Here is a 25,142-nt window from a genome sequence, read left to right as displayed (position 1 = left end):
ATATTGCTTCAGTTATAGAAAGTGACGAAAATTATAAATTTAAGGGTGATCTTATTGCTAATAAATCTCTTCCAGACAAACTTTAGCTCAAGAAAGTATAGTTACGAAAACAGACAAAGTGTAGGTGGCGCATGTTAGAGGAAAAAGAAAATTTAATTAATAATTTTAGTTAAAACAAAATGTTTTAATTACATAAATCTTGTAACGGTATCTAATGACATGAATCAATAAGTATGCCTCAGCCTCAACCTCAATAAAAACATGATAGATAGTAGAGCAAGAAATTTTAAGCGGAAGTACTCTGTACAAGAGGTGAACGAGCATGCAAGAAGTAGGAAGAAAGATCATCTGTAGTTACGAGACTGTGTGAAAATGCAAAACAATTATAAAACAAGTTATAAATAAAAAACAATAATCCACTTCACTGTAGATTACTACAGTATGAAGTAAAGTTTAGACCATACTTTTTATGGTATATAGATATCGGATTATTTTTTGTGAAGGATGCTTAGGATATTTTTGACTTGGATGCATTCCGTGCTTTAACACGAGACAATTACTTTTACTGCATAAAGGCTGTAGAGATGAGAAAGTCCTGCAAATATATTTTATTATCTATTAGATACCTATCGTTGTTGTACCTACATGCCTAATTGTCAACAGTAATTTTATGTAATGTTACGAGTATCAATATTAAATCGTATCGTATTGCAGAATCATAGTTGCGTAGTATATATTTGTGTTTCTTAATGTAAGCTCTAAGTATTCTATTTGCTTCTTAACAAGTGACGAGCACAGTACGTAAAAGAGGCCGCATCGAATGCTCGATTTTCCGGTATGGCGATTCATATGTAATCGAGACATGTATCTCATATCGATGTGTAAATTATGTAAGTCGCGACATCACGTCCATACAACTAAATTCCAAGTTTCACTTTCGCGTGAGTTACGGTTTCACCTAGTTAGCTGTCTTTCACGCTCCCAATAGTGCGGTCATCGCGATAATATAGTTCCGATTTAAACTGGTTATCGATTGTAAACAATTCTCGATTAACATTGGCATGTGTTCATTAATTTTTGCCAAATGCATTTTTAAAGATTGCAAACATTTTCAAGTTACGTTTATAAATTATGTAAAGAATTATTTGTCCAATTGCAGTTTATATGTACTTTAATTTTAAAGTGTTTTAATTATACTACTAACAGTTAAAAATATTTACATTTTGTAATTTGCTTGTTTTCGTATAATACTTCATTTTTAATAGATAATGTAGACTGTGGTAGTTAAAAAATTGCCAATTGGTCACTGTTTTTGATTACTATTATTTAAGTTTATTATGAATTAGATATCTAATTCGTAATAAATATATTATCGAAATTTAAAAATATATGATTGAGAATTGAATTTAATGAATTGATTTATTCAATACTTCTAAATCTTACTCTAAAGGCGTTTATTCATCTAGATTAGATCTCAAATTTGATATGCAAACGTAATTTTTCTGGCTGCAATAATAATTATTTCAAAATAATGTGTATAATATTCAAGTAAAATATTATATAGACACAATAATAATTATTAAATTAACTTTAGGTTTAAATTTAATTTATAAAGGAAATTACTCAGTGTTAAAGTTGTAAACATTTATTGATATTTGTATACCTTTTCCAAAATCTATACCTTAAGAAGTTTGCTGTAATGTTAAATTTTTAATTTGTTAATTTTAGTCGATTGCAAATATAAAATGCGAATAAAATATAAAAATATATTTCGCATATGTTTTTGTCGTAGAAAGGGATAGGATGCGTTTAGTTGAATTATTAGCTACGTTTAAATTAGACTAATTTTATGTATGTAGGTATTGATTACAATAAACTGTCACTCTATTTGATCTTGACCTACATCGAAATGTCAATCCATCAGATGGTTGATCCAAACCCAGATCAAGAACTGGTGAAAGCATTCTACAAGTTGGTATACAATGCATTGGCGAGTGATTGACACGGAGAAGTTAAATGCCAATGGTACAAGGTTGGCGTCTATTGTGACTGTTACAAATACAGTTGAAGCCAGTTAACACCTCAGTTAAAGTGGTATTGCAGATAAAACATAGCTTAGAAATCTATTTTTTTTTATCCGAAGATGACTTTTAAAATGCGGGTGGCATTTTAAAAGGCATCTTCGGATAAAAAAAATAACTAAACGCATCTTTCATCGAATCTTATGACGAATAATTTTATACTAAATGATCGTCTACCTAGCACTGGCTGTGTTTATTTATTATTGTATTACATACAGACAAAAATTGTAAGTAATCTTGCCGAATGAAATAATCAGACTCAGCGCCAGGTCATAAAGCTCGATCCCCCCTAGCTTGGTGAGAAACGAACATCCCGGATTTTATCAAAGTGGAAGACTGGCCGTAATCAAGTTTCCATCTTAATTGAATTCCGAAATTAATATGATTTATTCTCAGTTTTAGATACTATACTTTGCTCTAGACGCCATGATAATTTGGAGTTCCTAAAGCGATCCCTAAGATTGGCAGTTAAAAATATTCCAATGGAAACAATGCGTTATTATATTTAAAGTAACATATAGTATATGGTATCTAGGAAGAAAAAGAAATTGGGAGTAAGTGTATTTTTAGTGATATATATTATACATTTGTGTTCCAGTTCCACATTAGTTTCCTTTATATCTCTTTTTTTTTTTAATAATTTTAATGTATTAAGCGAAAATATTGATAACTATTTAATTGTATTTAAAAAAATGTTAGCAGATATATCAGATTGTGAAATATTAGTATAGCTAATGTTCTTAACAACAGTTTGGTGTAGTTTTGTATATTGTTTTTTTTTATTAAACTACAAATACTAGCTACACACTACAAATTTTATCCGATTTATAAAGTGTCGATTTTAATAATAATTTGTCTAATGCGTCTATCTATTCCTACGAATATCGCAATCAGATGGTATATAGTAGGTACTCTAAATTATCAATATTAGTGGTTTTGAAGATTGTATTATAATTGTAATAATTTTGGTGTTTACCAAGATCAAGCAATAAAACTTGGCCTCAGGGCTAAAAAAAGAAGGACAAAATTTCAATTTCAATAAAAATAATCTAATAAAATAGTACGTGCGTATAGCAAAGATACGGTAAATAGAGAATTACCATTGAAGTCAAGGATTTTAAACGGTATTCGATCTGTGTTCAAAATGCTCATTATAATAGCTGTATTATTTGTAACGTGAGAACTCAGACGGTTTGGTATCATAAATCCTTGTATTGCATCAACATATGTAGTATCTGTACGTTCGTTTAAAGCTTAGTCAGTATAATACAATAGGTTATTTTTATAACAATAAAAATATTTAAGTTAACAACTTATATAGTAATTTTCTTAATTATGATAAAGTGAGAGTAGCCTAGTGGTTTACTAACTCTATTTATACCCAAATGGTTTTAAGATCAAATTTGGAAGTTCTTACGCAGCATGACATTATACTTCTGACCGACTACACTGAACTAAACACCGATATCAAATCATTATTATGACATACGGCGATAGGATTGCTCTTGCTACGTTGGATTAGAATATATGCAGGTTCCCAGCGATATGTTGGACGTATATTTCATGTCAAGTGTTGGGTTTACGACAACATTAATAGTGGACAATATCCTTTGACTATCACGGACCCATCCGATCGAAATTATGACGGTCTGCGCCGAGGTTTGAACCCCTAGTGGTGCCCTCATACGAAATTCGTATCCGTAAAGCGGAAGTTGGTCTTCAGCCGCTCCATAAGTTCTTCCGCGGGAGTGCCATCTGCACTCATACACATACGACAGAAGGTTATTAATATATGTATATTAAGAACCTTATGTCACAATAAGTATGAAAAATACTTAAATTAATCATGTTTACGCCTATTATTCATGATTACATTTTGTACCACAAAAAAGCATTAGAAATGTTATGCAGTATTAGTATTTTATCATTTCACATATTCCAGCTTACATTTGAAAATTATAAATAATTACCTGGTATTATTTTTAATAATCGCATTAATCTAATAAGAATACGCACAGTCAAATCGTTCATCATAAATATTAATGGTGACTGCCCCATTCGTGTAGATAAATATGACATACATAAATAGCCTGTGATCATTACTTTCCATGTTATGTCATTTCCGGTTTATAGATCTAAGTATGATATGTCGAAACATACTTTAGAATATAGGCCAGTGTGGATTTTTTTTAAGTAGCTAGAGAAAGGAACTTTGTAACGTTTCGAGCAAGTTAAGGAGATGAAACATGTAAGTAACTTAGTCATAAGTATTGGAGATACACAAAATGATAAATCGCCTATTTCAATTTATATGAAAACTAAATGTACTAGTACTAAACTACTTACCGTAATGTTACTTAAATGAGATATACTTACACCTATCCACAGTAATGGTTTTCGAAGATACAATATGTACCTAATGATGTTTTTATTAATCCTCTATATGTATTGCATATCTTGACGTTAAGTTTTAAGCCGGCTTTAATTTTTTTTTATGTAACAGTGATGGGAAACAAGCGAACGGTCTACCTGATGGTAAATAGCAGATGCTGCTAGTACATGCATGATCAGCACAATGGATATCACGTCATCAGCTCATCGCTTGCAGGTTTTAGAAGTTACACCGCTATACACTGTAATTTTACTGCCATATTTAAGTAAGGCAGTAAAATTTTAAAGCAGAAAGAATAAATAAAGGATCTACATAATTGTAGAGCAAACATTAACAAATTCTATTTAAATTAAGCAACAAATAGAGTAAAAGTTGTAATACCTACATAGATATTGAAAGAGGAATCCATGAATATCATAATAAATTGTTAGTTTAATCGAAACTGAGTCGAGAATGCTGTCAACTATTGCCAGGATGTAGTGGCAATGGACTAGTCACGATTGTCACTGAGGTTATTGTAATCAGGAGGCTCAGTAGGCAGCAATTATTATAAAATTATAATGTGTATTGTTCAGATTATAATAATTAAACTCATTGAATATTCCTTCTGCAATTATGAGAACTATGAATCAAGCTCTCAGGTTTTTATTTATGTACGGACAATAGAAGCAAACATTAATATTGTCCATCGGATAAAATAAAATTTATATAAATGAATTTAGCACTATCTATATTTATTAGAATATGTTTGTTTTTATAGTCCTTGTCCTATAGAATATATAAGTATATTTTTGATAGTGTACTCGCTGCTTTATTATATTAAAATGAGTTATACACAGGTACTCTATATACAAGTTTATCGAGTATATAAGTAGTGATCTTAACCGTTTATTGAAAATCCGTTGTGTATAGTTAGTTAATTATAAGGCTATTTAATTAATAGGATCATTGTGTATCAAACATTAAGAGTTATGTGTGCAATGGTTGTTTGTTCAATAGTTTAATAATAGTTTATCTGTATAAAAAGCCTTGGAATACAGTTTTATTCAGCAAATGACCTAATCTCCATAATTACCATTCGACCTAAAGCCTTATTCAAAATAATATTATTATGCAGTCATTATTAAATCATTAGGATATCATTGAATACTTAGTTACATCAAATATTACATTTACTGGGTACAAAATGTATGCAAAGTTCTATAACAAGGACATGTCTGAGTTCTTATCTATGTAAAATTCATATTTTCATTCAAAATCATCATTACTTGACCTTGACGAATAGGCTATTTAAGTAATACTTTACCCATCTAGAAATGTATTTTTTTAGGCTGTGCCTCGTTTTGACAACATAAAAAATGTAGGTATAGCTGTTTAGTTTCCAGTTTTCCTTAACTGAAGTAGCTGATATAATTTGAACAGTAAGGATAGTGATAAAAATGATCGAAATGAATAAAAATAATTTTACTTTTAATTATACGAGATTTTGGACATCAATAGGTATGAGGTACTGATCAGCCTTTCACAACTTTGTGTATGATTGTAAACAAAACGTTTGAATGTTGGCTATCCTATTAACAATTCAGTAATTAAAATAGTCTCTGAAGTTAAGTCACAACGCATTTTTTAAAGAGGCTATGAACATACTGTCACCTGCTGCTTCATAAAAAAAACAACAAGCAACAATCTGTACTCTCAACAAGGTTTATGTTTATCAATAAAATTAGCATTATATTTTGTACGCTTTTCAATGTTGTAGTGTACTTGTAAACATAACTGAACAAATACATTCTAACCTGTGGGGTCACCTTTCAGCAATGGTATTTCCGAGCCTTCAAGAAATGAGCTTATTCCTGCCTAAAAGCCGGAAACTTAAATGCGCACACACACAGGTAATCATTTATCATCATTCTGCAAGCTTGTTTAAATTCTATGTTACATAAAATAAAAAATCGGGATACGTCACTTTTGTTTGCATATTTAATAAATATATAGTTAAATAAAATAAAATTATGGCAAAACATTACAACATATAGAATCCTATTTGTTGTAAATTTTGGATCATATAGCTAATAGTGCAAACTAGAAGAAGTATATTTTGTGTGTTAGGAAGTAATCAGTAAGTAAGTGAATATGTAGGTAAATAGTAAAGTTAGTATACTGTAATATTAGAGATATTAATGATAGTATTTCAGTATAAGATAGCGTAATGACTTGAATAATAAAAGGGATATTGCGATGGTCCGGGCGTGTTATGATGATGAATTACCTACAGATGATTTACGTAACATGACTGAAGTTGGCTAATTTAATGCTCCGTCTATAATAATAATTGTTAGATGTATCGGTAGTAAATTACTACCTACTAGCGATTCGTCCAACACTAGATACTAATGAGAGCTAGTGAAACTATGAATGCTGTCGTCTGCATACACTGACGCCAGATGAATATACAAAACATAGATTAAAGCTTGTTTGACACTAAAGATGTCATTTATAAAATTTATTTCTTTTTTTTTCATTACAGCTACTTTTACAACTGTTAATTTTAATAACTTAGTATAATATATCCACTATAAAACTGGACCTAGTTTAGTTTAGTTACAATAATGAATAGTTAATTCGCACTGAGCCTTTCGCGTCATAATTTATAATACGCGCTGCCAAAGAGTGGCGCACACTTCGAAATTAGTGTTCCCGAAGAAATACAACCCGGACTTTTCAAGTCTATAGTGAATAGATTATTCTGGGCAAGCGCACAACATTTTTCACACATTTCTCCACCGGATGAGGTAAGGCCAAGCGCAAACCCATTTATAATAAAAATATAAAAAAATGCAATAAAATTATTTTATAAGTATTGGAAAGTGAATGTATTAAATACAGATATGTAGATAGATATATTTTATGATAGACTTTGACATATATTAACATGTAATTATTAAAAAAATATAATACAATAGTTTTAATTATTTATGACATTTTTATTAAATTATTATTTGCACATTTTGACCCACTCAACACTTCCTATGCCACGCTCTATTGGGTTGCCTGGAAGAGATCTCTTTTAGAGATAAGTCCTCCTTTGTTAACATTAGTTGTAATTAATATACTTAGAAATATAATTAAGTGCAATAAAGAATATTTATAAAATATAGAGTCAACACGTAAGTAATTCCTGTCATAAATGAAATGATCCAAATTAGTTTGGAATTGATAAAGAATTACAAGCAACTTATAACTAAGTAACTATGAAACATGCAGTTGAATTCAGATAAATGGTTTTCCAAGTGTATTCGAAATAAATGTTTAATGACCATTACTTTGTACGCATATTTAATTAAATTAATAGACTCAATGAGTGATATGTAGCAGTAAAGTATTTCAATTATGCACGTACTATGAGTCGATTTACATCAATTATATGCAGCATGTAGGTAAGTAAACTAAATGTTTGTGCAATCTAATGTGACTGTTTATCAACAGTAAAATTTATGTATATTATACGCAATGTTGTACTAATTTAGTATTGGTATTGATAGAGTATGGTTTCAAACTCACTGTATATGTACATATATATTGAGCCTGATTCAATTGGACTGGAAAATATTCTGTCTATTAATGAAGAAACATAATAAATATTAAAGTAATAAACATCTTTACATGGTTATAAAGTAGGAAGTACCTACTATGCAATAATATATTAGAGATTTTTTTCAATAAATGACATTTAAACATTAGCACAATTATAACAGTGCATTAGTTAATAATGTAGGTACATATACTCTTCGATTGATTGATTCTGTAAGTACAGTACAACAGTAACCATCTGCGAATACAAATATTACATGTAATATTTTTGTATTTGTATATGAAAGAAAAGACAATAACTTAAATACCAATCAAGGGATTGTAATTTATAAATAGCGGCGGTATGTAAAGGTACTAAACAGACATTTCGTAACGACCGGCTGAACTAGTTCAGTTCGGGTGTGTTGCTAATTTGCCTACACCGGCTAACAAAGAAGTTGCGGTGCCTGCGAAATTGCAATGCGTAATCAAGGACAGTGGCGAATGCAATATTGTTATCGGTATGATAGCTCAATCGGAAATGGTGAATCGTTACAAAAAGCAGTAAGTACTAACTCTAACATTTAATTTAACTATAATAATGTGTTAGATATTCGGAATTATAAAAAAAAAATTGTGACTTCTTATGAAAGGTAACATTTAAGCATGGTTGTTATTTGTTATAATTTGTTTGCGTTTATGTGCTAGAGAAAATATTTAAAACAATTTAATTTATTTCAACCATGTATATATAGTTTATTTAAATTAAATTAAAAGTAAAATAAACGATAGAAAAATTTCAAAATATACATCTACGGTGTTGTATCCTTAAATGCAGTTTCAAAGCGCATAAGACGTCCCTAGTGTTGTTCAGGCCTGTAGCCTACGACCGGATCAGATCAGACGGCCCTTTTATGTACATGTTTACGACTATATGAAACATATAATTATGTTATACGATAGAGTTTCTCATTATCCAGCGATTAGAACATTGTATCCAAATACTCAACAATTGGTCTTATTAAAAAAAAAACATTTTATTCGCAGATAATAATTATTTCCTGAAACCTTTAAGATGAACAAAACAATTCCTATGAGCATTCAAAACAAATCGTCACTAGAAGGCCAACACGGATTGTTTTGCCAATGACAATTTAGGACAATTGAATGGCATGCCATAATTGCCTATTTTCGATTACATTTCAAGCATCAGAATAATGAGTGTTTGGCAAATCATAGTAATTGTGAGGTGTTGCGTCCCGTCCCTACGATCACGATTCTTCATCGCAGCGCAGCAAAATTGTTGGCACTGTCAGCCTGATGACGAAATGAAGTTACATTATAATATTTTATAATGGAATTTGGTAACATTGCGCTTGAAACAAACAACATTGATTAATGTTTGCGGTAAGATTATACTGAAGAAAACCATCCCATTAAAAATTAAAACTATTGTTTTTGATTATTATTATATGTTAACTGTTACCGCAAAATCATTTTCTTTTAACGTAATTTTTCAATTTCTTTTACGTAATGTACATCCTAATCTTAAGTCCATTGTCGCGAATTAATATATCTTTATATAAAATTTCAACAAATAGATAGATACAGTTTGATATTTATAATATTAGTATAAATGTATATTTTTCTTATTTACCTATTATTAAATAATAGTAATATATATATACTTATATAATTGTAGCTGCAGTATTTTTAAGACATTTGTAAATCTTTGTAAAATTACAAATGTGTATTTAGAAATATTCATAATAATTATTCTATTTCGCCCTTCAAACTGATCAGCTTAATTAAATTGGCTAACTAGAGAGCAATTGTTGCGATACATCCTTTTACCAAAACAATGCAATACGCATCAAATCGTATATATAACTACTTATAAAATACAAGTTTATTTTTCATTGTACTGGCGCATTGTTGTCGTTATTAAATTATGGGTATTCAGAAACGTTAAATACGAAATATGTATATTATACGTAATAACTATAGGTGCTCCTGAAGATAAATAGACGAATTCCAACAACCATTTGGAATTATGTTTTTTTTATTCATTTAATAAATTTTGTATCTTTCAATATAAGATTCAATAAAGGAAAATTTGTTTATGGTATTCATATCTAAATAAATACCGTTTATATACGAGTATTTTCGATATTAATTTATGAATAGACACTTCGTATTGCTTGAGAAACTATCCCAGATGAGTTTCATACTGATTCTATAGTCTTCTATGTATATATAGTTATTTATAAGGGTAATATGTAACATTAATTCTTACTTATACTTATGTGTATATTAATTAAACAAAATTAGACATAAGATAACGTATCGTTCATAATAATGTATTGTTAGTATCGACTCTATAATTTCGAGGCAACGTGCAATCAGCATTGTGATTGTGTGATGCGAGTTGCAGGAATCGGCACCTTAAGAATACAGGATAAGCAATGTTATTAATTACAATTTAGTTTTTTCATTTAGATACAGTGGCTTAGCTTAATTTATTCACTATATTCTATCAATTTATTTACTTAGGGACTAGTACAACAATACAATTATAAGAGCTCTCGGTTTCTAATAATTGCTTAACCATCATTATCTGCTTCTTCCTTATCCCATTTATTTTGGGTTCGGCGTAATATGTTTTCTCTTCTGTTCATCCCTGTTCGCAGTCATCTCGTTATTTACTCCCTATCTTACGATATCATGTTTCACGTAGTCCATCTCTTTTTCGGCCTTCCTTAGTCATTATAACCATCCACATTCATGTAACTTAATTGCTCAACCAATAAGGTTAAATACTGAAAACTGATAAATAAAAAAAGAAAAATAAAAATAAATCATATACTTCATGAGCACACATCAAACCGTCATGAAACATTCGGTGCGTAGAATTGAGTTCATTCCGATTTATTCACAATTGTGTAATGCGCGTTTTATTTGATTTTTCATTATATTATTACTATTATAGATTACTAAACTTTTCCTTTTTTGAAATGTAGTAATATCATGGATGTTCAGTATCTTCATTGTATATGTTTAATATGATAAAGTTATTAAAGCATGGGAATGTATGTAGCGATTGTTCGATAAATTTCTAAACAATCACTATTCGACTTGGAATTAGGCTAATTTAGATAGTCTAAATTATTTAAGTTAGCTATAATTTACAGAAGTTGAGCTATAATTTATCATTATCTGCTCTTTAAACAGGGTTTGCGTTTAATTTGTCTAGTAAGTGGTAATTTTTTCTGCATCATGAACAGTGTGGTAGTTCTAAAAACAATTAGGTACTTTAGTTTCCTTATGAAAATGTTAGTACCTACTGTTACTCAGGGTTAGACCGAAAAGTAACTTTATTAAAAATTATCTTTCTATATAGTTTCAAAATAATTAATTAATTACAATTGATATTACTCTGAAGGTTTCTATGATTTATTTGAACCTATTTAATTCACTATTGTAATATATTTAATTGTCGTCAAAGAAGATAGATTCAGGGCCAATGACATAGTAAGAAGTTACAATAACAAATAGAAAGTGAATAGGAAGAAAGAGTGAATGACCGCGACAGTTACCTTGTCTGATTCATAGGAAGACACATACATCGCAGTCAAGTTATGGCTTATAAATTCTAGATTTTTAGATAGAAAATCGTTGTACTACAACATATTTCGAGCTAATTGAAACTCAGTATCATAATGATCTTCATGATGGAAGGCAATTTTCTTAGATCAAATAACAAAATCATCTTGTATAATTTTTAATTAAACATGTGTACAAGTTACACCTGTAAACTTATATAAACTTTATAGGCAAGCTAAGAAGTTTTTGTCCTGAACACTCATATCTCATTTGATATCTATATATATATTTATTTGAATTTTATCTCTTGCATTTACATGATTATAGTTCAGTATTGTTTTTCTTAGGTTGTTAGTCACTGTCGTATTGTTAGACTTTTAGAATAAATTTCTAATATTGCTATAAATGTTAAGTACCTGATTACGAATGTCTCTATGTTTTTTTTGTAGATGAAATAATTCTAGTTAAATAATTGAGTTTATTTAACTAGAATTATTTCACCTTATCATTATTTCATCTGCATTTAACTAGAATTATCTATTCTATTCATTAATAATTTAGTAACAACGATAAATTAATGATAATGTATGTATTATTCTTAAGTAATTTGATACGTAGGGTACTTTTATTAAGAGGGACATTTCATAACAAATCATTATATGAGTATATACTTTTCGCTGATCACTATAATAGTCCCGTCGTGATAGGTGATGTTTGATGTGTATTTACCATTCTCTGAGTGTAATGACACAATGACACCGACACTTATAGTAAGTATCTTTATAAATCTTGTAAAGACATATTTTAATTCCATTATGTTCTAATAAATAATAATATCTAAATAAGTATTTAGCATTTTATACCCAATCTTTAAATAAAATAGGTGCAAATATATCTCAGTCGTTTTAATCGATTAAAACGACTGATATTACTATATTTGCACAATATAACAATAATAGTTTATGAAGCTAAGCAAATTTCCTGAAAATATACCACCTGAAAAGGTCATGATTGAAATATAATTATTTTCCTGCTATGATAAAAATAGCCTTGTAATTTTTATGACCAAGGAAAATTTTCTTATTTTTATAATATTTTTGTAGTATGTAATTTATTCGGGTCACTTTCGATTTTGTATGCTTTCACTTACCTTGTGTTAACTTTAATTTATTGCGGACAATGACCGCGCGGATAATGAATGGCGTTTTAGATTTTTTATTGTTACACTTTATTGCTATTATTAAAATAGATAGTTATACTATAAATATACTGCAGCTATAATATTTCATATAAACACATAATTACAGTCTGACCATACGTGTTTGCATAAAATATTATCGTTTATTATTAGATTGTATCTCACATAATAAATACTCATTGATGAATAGTAATAAAAATATAACTAATGGTAGCTTTAAACTTGTTAACTAACTAAAATATACAAACTCACAAAAACTGGTAGATTCAAGAAGCATTCGATTATAAATCTATATTCAATTTAATTTGTAAGAAATCTGTATATACCTGTCTGTATTTTGGTTCAACGACTTATGAATAATTTTGTATTGATGTTAGCAACATACAGTATACATAAATTAAGTATATATTAAACAAAACCGTAAACAATGAAGCTGAGTAAAACTGATATGATTCAGGTCGCGTGGTAACAAAATCGTGCTTTAGTATTTGCCGGTATGTAAGTACAATGCAATTGGTATTTGGCATTTGCTAACACCCTAAAAGTAACCTATAGTAAATGGCTATCCCCCATTATCACAAATATTTGCCAAACAATTAATATCAATGCTTAATATGATAAGTATTTGGCAAAATATAGTTTGAGTCTTGATCCGTGAAAAAGTATATTTATGATTCCAAGTACAGACTAAAGTATAAAGTAATACGTTTGAAAAACAAAGATTCATCATTTTTAATTAATTTAGTCTGACAAGCATTTTTTAAAGTTATTCTACTGAATCTATATAATTACATAATATAAAAATAAAATTATGATAACAATTTTTTAGCTACGAATACGAGTATGTTCACAGAAAACATTGACATTTATTGCCCATTATATTCAAAATAGTGAATATTACAAAATTTTTTCTTCAGACTGGATTAGTGTCCCACTCTGAATACTAGATTGCCATCAAACTTACGACAGAAGACAGCATACAGTTTTTGAATTGCTTATTATGTAATTTAATCTTGAAGATTATTATAACTATTTTTCGTAGTCAAATACTTATACTACATATATTACTTACCTAAATAATATTAGTATTAAAACGAACTAACGAAAGTACAAATGGATGTCATATTAAAATATTTATTATTAAGAAATTTATTGTGTAGGATCTTAAACCAAAATCGACAGTGGAACTATTTAATTACATTATTATTATTTGCTTGTTGAATATAAAATTGTAATAACATTTCATTTGATTCTTACACGTAAAATCTTGTTTTAGAAAGATTTATATCGAGGTAGCCTTTGCAGAAAAATATCTGCGTGGGTACCACAACTTGCCCTATTTTGGTGAAGACCAAGCTTGGTATTCAATACATGTTTCGGTTGATGAGTGAAATTAGATGTGAAATTACAGAATACGGCGTAATGATACTTAGTCCTTCTTAATTGAAATCATGACATATATCATCTGCTTTACATAAACATGATGTTCATAGTGCTATTTATGTATATAAACGACAGTTGCCACTTTGCATCAGGTGAGCCCAATTTTTGTCATTCCAATTACATAAAAAAACTGTCAAAATGAGCGACTGTATAGTATGTTGTCAGTCAGTTTGAATTTCATATACGATGTGATATTTATCATTAATTGTAATATTCGATTTCTTAGGGTTGATATAACACGTTGTCAATTTAATTCTTGAAATTATGTTATGTATTTATATTGTCATAATATGATTAATTTAAAAGATATTTAATTGTAATGCTTGATAATGAAATTTAACACCTATAAACATTATGACATATGAAAATTGCGCAAAAATAACTTATATAATGTAAATTGTCACAATATGATTGCATTCCCATAATCGATTATGTGGCAGTTAATATTATTAAACTAATTGGTAATAAATTACAACAACATGGCATTATGATTCGTATTGGAAATGGAATTTATAATCTGGAGATAAGACAATCTAATCAACATAAACGTGATTTGTCCACTGTTGCGTGGATCTTTGTTATGACACATGTAAACAAAGCACCTGCTTATTAACACCTAGTTTCGTTTATCTGTGGAATAGTTATTTATTTATTTACTTATCTCAATAATATGTCACAGTTTTGTCAGTTTCTTTTTTTTCGCACATATTTGACATAATTTGCATATAGATCACAAAATATGAATAGGGATATATTTATATTTTGTCTCTAAAAAAATCTACTATTCTGCTTAAATATGTATGTAATGCCGTTAATATTTTGAATTAATTAATTATCTTTTTTGTATACAAAAAAGATAATTAATTAATTCAAAATATTAACGTAACAAATATAGAGACTTATTAAGAAGTGTGGTTCAGAGTTCAATAGGATGTTAATTTGATATTACTCCGCGCTCTTCTTTGTGAACAGTAGAGTTTATTAACATAATACTTTTATAATCTGATTCATCCACAAAATGTGTAAATAAACCATGTAGCTACATTATAAAATATAGTTAATTTTTGACATCGGGGTGAATATAATTTTTGGTTTGCATGAATCGAACCCGCGACCATCGGAAAGTACGGCGGTGTGGTAAAGCGCTAGACCACCGAAGCCTAGATTGATAAAAATAACTTCCACTACTTGAATGTGTACACCTAAGCATTGCACTTAAGTAAAACAAATATGCAGTTCGGAATTTTAAGTAAGACAATAAAATCTTTAACAGAAATACAATGTTGGAGTTGAATTTCTGAGATGGAGTTCTTTGTAAAATTTACAGTTAATATTGAATACTATTATGGCATGTAAACACTAAAGTTAACACGTTGTTGGACAGTCAACAATCTGTGTCATATTCACCTCAAAATACAATTGAATCTCATAAAAATATTCTATGAATCATTATTTTTTGTTTGAACAGAAAAATGAATAGATTCTTAACTCACTTTGAAAACTAGCAGCTACAGATATATGAATTGATTGCTAATTCGACTGTAATCTATTGTACATTTCATTAAATTCTGTAAGTTATAAATTATGTAAGTACTTGTACGGATCTCTAAAACGGAAGACGTTATTTCTCCCGACATTCTTCCATAATGTGAATGGCCAACCAAGTCGTAAATGTTCAGTTGCATTGTCAAATGCAGGTCTCTGGTCGAGGGTATTGAACTTGGATCAATGTTCAAAATGAATAAGAAGGCTAATTTCAGTACGCATAGCTAAGATTTTCTAGAAAATTATGGATAGACGTAACGGTGCCTAGTATTTTTTACAAGAATAATTATTACATTACCCATTATTAATACTGCATTAAGTTTTACAGAGCAGTGTAATAAAGACTAATAAAACTACAAGTATTATGTAACAATTAACAGGGGTAAAATAAAGTAGTAAAATAGGATAGTATTTTTATTATGTCTCCGATAGAAAGTAAAAAATTCGACTATATGCGAAATGTTTTAACACAAAGAATTTAAAAGATAATTTCGATTAAATCAGATTGAATGTATAACCTATTAATAGGGACTACATAGTTAACTTGACAATCATCGGTAATCAGGAATTGCATAGATAGTTAATGCATAATTATATTAGAAAGAATAAATAGTAATAATGGTAAATGTTAACATTTCCTCCTCGTGGTTTCCTCTGTTAATTTCTGGTAACTCTGATACATTTCTATATTTACTTACTCTTACTACTAGATTCACTTATTCACTATTCCTTTTTTTATACATTTATAAAAATAATGCACATATTTAGATTGTGAAATATCCATTATTCCCAAAAAAACAAAGTACCTGGCATAGATCTAGTTAAGCTCTGACGGTATATTAAGAAAAGTAGAACAACAACTAAGCCGATGTAGCAAGTCAACGGCTTCCATTCAAAATGCATTATGTTACGAAAACTTATAAATGGATGTGACATTACATACAAAAACATTAGGAACTGTGAACTGACCCGTAAAGTATCTCACGTGATTACTCAACAGTAAGGTGACCATAGAGTTTAGAAAAAGTAAGTAAATTGTCAGACATAAACCGATAATCCAATCTGTATCCTCTTTATCTTATCATTGTTAGAACTATTGTTATAGTATGTATTTTTTATTAAATTATTATTGGTATAAGTACTAGAACTACTAGGCTGTAGTCAGGCTTACACCATAGAATCTGAATCTATCTTGATTCTCTAACTTCTTATATAAATAAAATTAGAGATTAAATCATTATTGAAAGCAAAACCAATATGTGAATTAGTTTATTTCAAGTATTGGAATAGGAGAACTTGCTCGTATTCAATCCTAGGTACCTTAAAAGTACGCTATAAAAATTAATTGAGGTTGAAATAAAAAAATATCGGAATACGCATACTGTTTCAACATTCCGGTCATGAACCTCAAACGGACGCACTAATTATTATATTATTTATGTTCACCTTTGCAAGTGAGAAAAAAGAATTGACTGGTTATTTATTTGACTTGTTACTTCATTTTTTGTAATACTTCATCATTTTCTTTATGCAAATTAAGAGGTTAATTTTTTTCGGGTCTTTGCCCGGTCTTGTTGGACTTGTATAGAGGGTTAAAGGAATTCATTAGTAAAAATATTTGGTATATTTAATGAGTTTAAATACACATTAAATATACATATATGTATATTATATATATTTAGCGAAAATTTCCTTCGTGTGTAACATATACACAGAGTTAAATCTCTGTGTATATGTTACACAAATATACAACCAAGTTCTGTCAGTGTTACAATCACTGACAGAACCTTAACACTAACACATGGAATCAGAAAAGCATATGAAGTAGGATTCGCGTCGGTCAAACAGATTTTAAATATTTATTAGTTAAATGTATATTCGGGAAAAATAAAACGGATGGTGATTCTACATAAGAAAGATACCTATGTTCGGAAACGAGCGGTTCCGCTTCATAATGACAATATAAACAATAGCGTTGAAAAACGTTGCCTACGAGCATTAAAGGTTGTATTCTTGAAATAGCGATAGCGACACCTACCTATAGAAGAAAAAAAGTGGTTTATTAACCCATCCTACACAAAACTAAATATAGATTTTTTTCCGTTGCAGTCTATTATTCCATATAATTTAAAATATTTTATATTTTGGATCCACAAATACATTTACAAATTTCATTAATGTTAATATAATCTGTGAATATAAGATAATAATTAACATTCAGACCTACTTCATTACATAAACATGCGCTTTTAAACTATATATGTATTTATAAAAAAAATTGCTATATTATTATGATAATTTAAGTTAAGTATACGTTCTTTGTAAATTTGTGGGGAAAGTATACTGTAGGTTTAATAATATCAAATATACTGTTCTAGTTATAAAAAAATATCTTCTATTGAATAACTTTTGGAGCAAATTTTTTATCATTTATAGGTTTACAATATTTTACAAAGGAGTAATGCAGGCTTTATTTTCATTTTTTTATTTGTAAATAGAATAAAGATATATATTTTGAAATCATTTATACGATGTGTGTGATGTGATGTAATCACGGCCAATTTCGGCCACGGCGGCTGTCGTCAACTCCGGTTTTATTTATATAATAAAATAATAATACAAAAAAATAAAAAAATCTCTATCACTTGGTAATAGTGTTCTCATACATCTAGTGGTATGTACGCTAAAATTTATGACAATTGTGTACAAGTATTGTGAACTACGACATTAGTATCTACCACACTGATGACTATGTTAGTAATAGTTGTTGTAACTATTATTAATATTGGATGGGGATGAATTTAATTAGCTGAAGCTTAATTTATTTATTAAAAAAATATTCACGTACGAAGAGTCAAACGTACATATATTTAAAGTTTCTTTGTAATATGTTGGAACCGTATAATTATTCATATCCTCTAAGCATAAAGCCTCGATTTTCTATTGTTGTTCATTCATTGCAGAGTTGAGGTTGCAGCAATTAGGTATTTATTATTAGGAACTTAGTAAAACGGAAACCTTGGTAAAAATACTAAATGAATTTACATATCCATGAGCCGGTGTCTTTTTCTGTGATTGATGATTAATTTAAATTAATGATTTTAAATCAGAAATTAATAATATAATATTAGAAGGTTCCAAAGTACCTACTCATTAACATACTGGGTATTGTCGCGACTGATATTATTTCTATTCCCTCTCTAGGTGAATTTGAATGTCTTTAATTAATATTACATTACATTAAAATTAAAAGCGTATATTTCTCTGTGTATATTGTACTTTATTCTTCTGGAGATTTTTTGATTATTTGACGAGTTTAGTTTTGTAATTTAAATCTCGCTATATTCAGTTTTTTTTTATATTATGTAATTGAAATGCATTGCAACTTAACAACGTCCAAATAAAGCGTGTAGCTCAGTTTAACCAATTTAAGGCTATAATTTAGTTTGTTATAGTTGATTAAAATATCGCAACTCTCATTGGGTTCTAAAATATTTTAAATATCAATTAATTCACATTTGTACTACTAATATTCAGTTTCGTGATTAATAGTGACAAATAAATAATCCTTTAGAAGAGATATATATATAAAGGTTTACGATTTCAAAATGTAGATAATATTTTAAACACTTATAGTAAGCGATGATCGTGTAGTGCGTTAATTTTTCAAACACGGGATTACCGATATACATATTATATAAGAGATATTTTAATGCGAAACATATATTTAAAAGAATATTTACATATACTAATACAATATAAAAGTTTCCATATAATATTACCGATAATATTAGTTTTGTTAATGTTACAGGTGGAGTTAATATTTTTTTAAATTCTGACATAACAATCGCTTGTTATAGTTGCATTGAAGGTATATTTTTATCTGATCTTGGTCTAGCTGCTTAACAATATAAGAGGTAATATTGCACTCTAACAATCTTACAAAAAGTGAACAATTATATTCAACACAATCTACCATTCTATCTATAGAATTGGCACATTGAAGTCTATAATACAAAGGAAAATGAGATTTTTGCCGCAGTGATTGAGACTACTATTGTTTATAGTTTCTCTATAATAATTTTTGTAGATTCATTACGGTGTTATCAAATATAAAAATTTTGCCACCACTGAGCATCTGGGTCGGTCCGATTGCTGTGAACAACATAATTAATAAGCTGTAATGCTCGCAAATTATATTATTGTATTTGTAAATAAATGAATATGCATTGAAGTATATCGAGTATTAAAATAATAAAGAATATGTATTTTACAACTATAATAAATTTTACAAAGATATTTAACGATCGATGAAAAACATATTGAAACCTTTTTCAGTGAATTGACTTTTCACAAAGGGACGACGCCGCGGCGTTATATACTGCATAGTATAGTTATATACTACATAAAATTTCATCCCCTATAAAAGCATTCCTAGTTTTGTTTTTGAAATATGATAAAATTGATACAATCTATGAACCTATACATATAATTTAGAAAAATCACAGGATCTTACCATGCCTCACTCAATATTAATAAGTTCCCGAAATAAGACATGGTGTCGATGAATTTCTTAATTTTATGTATAAACCAGCGACTTCGCATGGGTGCAATGCTGATCTAAATATCTAATAACTATTACCTTTTACAAAATGCAAATAAACAATAATTCCAGTGTCAAATTTAAAAAAAATATACAATCCATTAATCTGTCTTCATGTCAAATTTTAGTAGGTTCGTTGCCTTTTCAGGACTAAACATTCTGTTTAGTCCTGAGAAGGCAACGAACAAATAATGTACTACTATCGCATTTATAAAATTAAGTATGAATATATGAAATTTAAAGTTAGTTTAGTAAATGTATAAGACAGGGGTGTTCCAAATCTTTATTTGCAGTGGGTCATTGTCAGGTAAAGCGAGACGATTTTATTTAGTGTGAAATTGGCCGCTAATGTTCTTTGTCTCTTTTGCAACTAGTATCTGAACAGTTTTGAATCGGGGTTGCATAAGTTTTTTTTTTGCAATACAGTCTCGAACACTATGACACTTTCCTTGAATTTTGACTCGTATTTCAAGGTGTTTCAAGTTCGCATCGCTGTCAATGTACAATCTCGCTTAAATTATTATTTATCTATATTGTAAATCTTATCCAGTCACGGAAATGCAGAGGTGTTTATTTATCATATTAATTAAACGGGTAACATAACATTGCAACCCACGTTTTCTATAAATTATTAATAATTACCATAAAAGTACACAAAGCAAATATTGCGCAAAGTATTTCCTAAAAACTTTTTTCTAATGCTGTTTAAACAACACAGATATATATTTCATAAAATCGGTTACTTACCTATATTTTTAAATGCCTGCTTAGAATCGCCCGTAGGAACAGCTGTTGCAGTGGCAATAATTAAAAACAAGAAAGGTATCCTTGCACTTGCACCCATTTTTATAAAAGTCACGATTTATTGTCTTATTATTAAATTATTTATGTATGTATATAAAACAATTCGCGATATATTGACGCAACTATTTCCCGCGTGCATTCGGTAACATTTGCGTCGCATATACGTCCGTAATATTCCACGTGCTGTTGCAGACTAAACCACTGTATTGTACTTTCTACTAGCTTTATGCTCAAGCGCAGCATAATACTGCACCCGCACTGCGCGCCATTGTGATTGCGCTTTCCTATCGATTGTGTATACGACTTTGCGATTCATATGCATTGCAAAACGGTTATTAACCTCGGAGCAAATATTTTTTTATGTATTAATTATAAAAGACATAATATTCATAATAGAACTTGTATACAAAGTGTAACAACAAGCGTAATTTCGTTATATTTTGTTCAAAAAGATAGGGAGGACTTCTTGCTTGGTTTAAATTTTATACGAGTATATTTAATTGATACAGGTAACAAATTTATACGGCTTGGTTTACTTTCCGACTATGAGAACAAAGATTGTGACTTAAAATTTGGCTTACAACAAAGAAAACCTTCGTGTGTCATTACATATTTCTAACCAACACTCAAGTGATGAAAACATCAATAACAAATCAAATATGCTTTCACAATAACGCCGGCAGTTATCAGCGCTTCTGACTACATCTATTGGGATAACAGTCGTAAATGGTAAAGGTTGAGTTTGTTTACAACTTGTCGAGCCGTTATATGGCAAAATAAAAAGCTAATAATTCAACATACCAAAATAGCTTTATGCGAAATAGAGTTAAAAATAATAATTGGAGATATAGCAGATGGTTAGAAACATTGAATAAATTAGAAGAATATTCTCTTTTAATTTAGATACTCTTGTATTTAAGTTTATTATACAAAAACTAATCAAAACAGCTGTAATTATATAATTTTGTACTTTTCTTTTTCTAAAATATTAATTACCTATAGTATTTTAATACAGATCACTATTATTTTACAATAACTAATTGTTCCTTGTTGTTTTCATTGTTAATAACAAAAACTAAAATTTATCATAATACTCACATCCTACCTGTTTTCATCATGATAACAGTCAATCATTGCAAGTTACCTTCACGGATTTATAATTACATTTTATAATTTCGAAAAGTAATACGTAAAGTGCGCTTTTATAGATATTTTACATACATTACATAAAGAGGGAACTGACTTTGTTATGAGGGAAATAAACTCAGGAACCAATGTACCGCTTTGAAAAAATAATACTTAAGGCAACATATTCCAGATTGAGTTATTATAGTTATATACAAAAGTCATAGCACCCGAACAAACCCTGGGCTACCCACTAGTGTATTATATTGTTATTACATACCTAGGTATATAATAATTAGATATTTTCATACTTACCAAGAGAACATCAATTTTAATAACAACTAAATTGCGCATTATTACAAATTCTGTAGGTACACGTTTCTTCATAAAATCACTATTCATCGACCACTTATCCATGAAAAGCAGGTTAATAGTCTTTTTTCACTAATTCTGAACACGCTCTGTTTGCTTAGTAAACGACTATTTGTTTAAATTAATTTTTAAAGTTTAACGTATACTATACTAGTGCTTGTTGCATTTCAAGTGCCTAGGAATTTACAATTCACACAGCGCCATCTAGTCCCAAGCTAAGCAGAGCTTGTGTTACTGTGGGTACTAGACAACTGATATAAATACATGGATACATTTTTTTTGTAAATAAATACATATTATACATAGAAAACACCCAGACCGATACAAACAATCATACTCATGAATACAAATGTTTGTACCGTGCGAGGAATCGAACCCACGACCGGATCGTAATGCGGTGTGCTAAACCACTAGACCACCTAGGATGTCAATGGCTATCAATCCTTAACTATGTTATGGTAAAACTTTAATTGTGATTGAAACCGAGTATGAATTCCCAGGTACAGTACAGTAGGCAAATAAATTTTACCTTTTATACTATTCGAGCAAAGCTTCATGCATCTTTTTCATTTTCACACCAGGTCCTTCGTGGGGTAGGCAGATGGAGTCGAGTAGCAAATACTAGCAATACTTTTTATCCACTCTCATTGCTATCAACAAGTTGATTGTTGATTCAATAATTGAATGTTTAATATCAAACTTCTATGATTTTGAGGGATCGTTTGTATTTAAAATACAAAATTTTGAACATGTAAGTTATACTCGTACCATATTTTTTTGAAAAGAGTACTAAGAGTAGTGAGTAGAGCCTAGTTTCTTGCCCATTCATCTTAGGTGAAACTGGTTAAGTATGTGGGGATAGAATAAAAAAAATATATTAAGGTTATTTAAATGATATTTCTCATAGGTTATCAATACAATCCAGTTTGTCAATAGTCTATTTATTGGTGCCTAGTAGTCCCCAATTATTAAAATTCAAGCATAATTAATATAAATTTTAAATTTAAATGTTATTAGGGTTCTATTATCAAAGACTAAATGTAATTATATGTATATGTGAGTATGTGCGTATGTCAAATGGATGTGATGAAAGATTTTGTTAAGTATTATTATTTAAAAAATAGTTTTGGCTGTCCGTATACACAGACATATACATAGATAATTATTTTATTCGCGTAATAATTTGTACAATGAGGGACAAAGTTTACCTATAATTTCACGTTTTAAAATATACGTTATATAATTTTATTTAAATTTAAATTATATAGTTTCAATATATACATAATATAATTGAGAATCGCATTAGGGCCTTTATATTAAATAATTGTATAAAATCAGTTCAGCCCAGTGTGCTGTTTGCAACATGAATCTGGCTGGTCGGATGGTGCCTGCCAGACCATAACGCATGAAGGCCGTCAAACTGCAGTTTATCATTGTTTCGAGTATTAAATTACATCAGAACTTTATCAAACACGGAATAAACATAGTGTAGGACATTCGTTAATGTTTGGATTTATGACTAAGGTTTTTTGACAATTCGCACATTGTCCTCCAGTCCCAGCCTAAGCAAATCTTGTGTTGACAAAACTAGACGACTGATGCAAATACTTAGATATTTTTTGTAAACAAATACATAATAGACATAGATAAAACCCAGACTGATATTAACAATCATACCTTTGAATATAAATGTTTGCGCAGTGCGAGGAATCGAACCCGCGACCATTGGAAGTAAAGCGGTGTGCTAAACCGCTAAACCAACAAGGTCGTCAAATTGTAATGGCAATGAAGCCAGCGTCGGCTGTATACATGAACAGAATTACAGACGTCAAAGGACTTTGTTATTGGGATAATAATTAAAACTAGAGTCAGTTTTACACCTTCATATCCTGTAACTTCATTAACCACTTCATCGGACTGACAGATTAACGTTTACTGTGACTGGGAAAGTGTGTTTTCGTTTGTTAAGTTTATACGAATACAAGTCAGAATAAATTTTATAAATATATGAAGGCAATTTGTACTACAAGGACGGTCAGTTGCGTTGAAATTAAAAAACCCCTTCAAGTAGAAACATTCCTGTAAAAGCAAAAAACTAGATTATAGAAATAATAAATAAGAAAGACGTGTAATAATGTAGATCACAATATTTACCATAGAAATAAAAAAAAAATAACCAAATTTCCGCCTGCTACATATAAGAGAATATTGCACAGTGCTGCTATCTGCATTACGTTACTCGAATTTTTATAGCTGTGTTTGATACATAATATGAATATTTATTTCCTACTATTCCTAACAGATGGCGGCCCAACGGCTTGCCATCTAGTTGTGAATAGTAGTACTACTACAAATATGAAGCAGACTTAGACTTATTCAGTTTGCCAATAGATGTCGTGGCCTAAG

General features: G+C 29.4%; 1 protein-coding gene across 1 annotated transcript in view; it reads right to left on the bottom strand.

Moving 5' to 3' along the window:
- LOC131845014 (uncharacterized) overlaps positions 1-21,467 on the bottom strand; it is a 54,923-nt gene extending 33,456 nt beyond the window's left edge. Inside the window, exon 1 of the mRNA XM_059194028.1 lies at positions 21,183-21,467. Coding sequence (XP_059050011.1) covers positions 21,183-21,279 — 97 coding nt within the window. The 5' untranslated portion in view covers positions 21,280-21,467. The remainder of the gene's footprint in view (positions 1-21,182) is intronic.
- Between the last annotated feature and the right edge of the window lie 3,675 nt (positions 21,468-25,142).

Source organism: Achroia grisella, unplaced genomic scaffold (assembly GCF_030625045.1).
Source record: "Achroia grisella isolate CSIRO2021 unplaced genomic scaffold, CSIRO_AGI_Agris_v1 utg445, whole genome shotgun sequence".
NCBI lineage: Eukaryota > Metazoa > Arthropoda > Insecta > Lepidoptera > Pyralidae > Achroia > Achroia grisella.
This window is presented reverse-complemented; position numbering and strand designations above follow the sequence as displayed.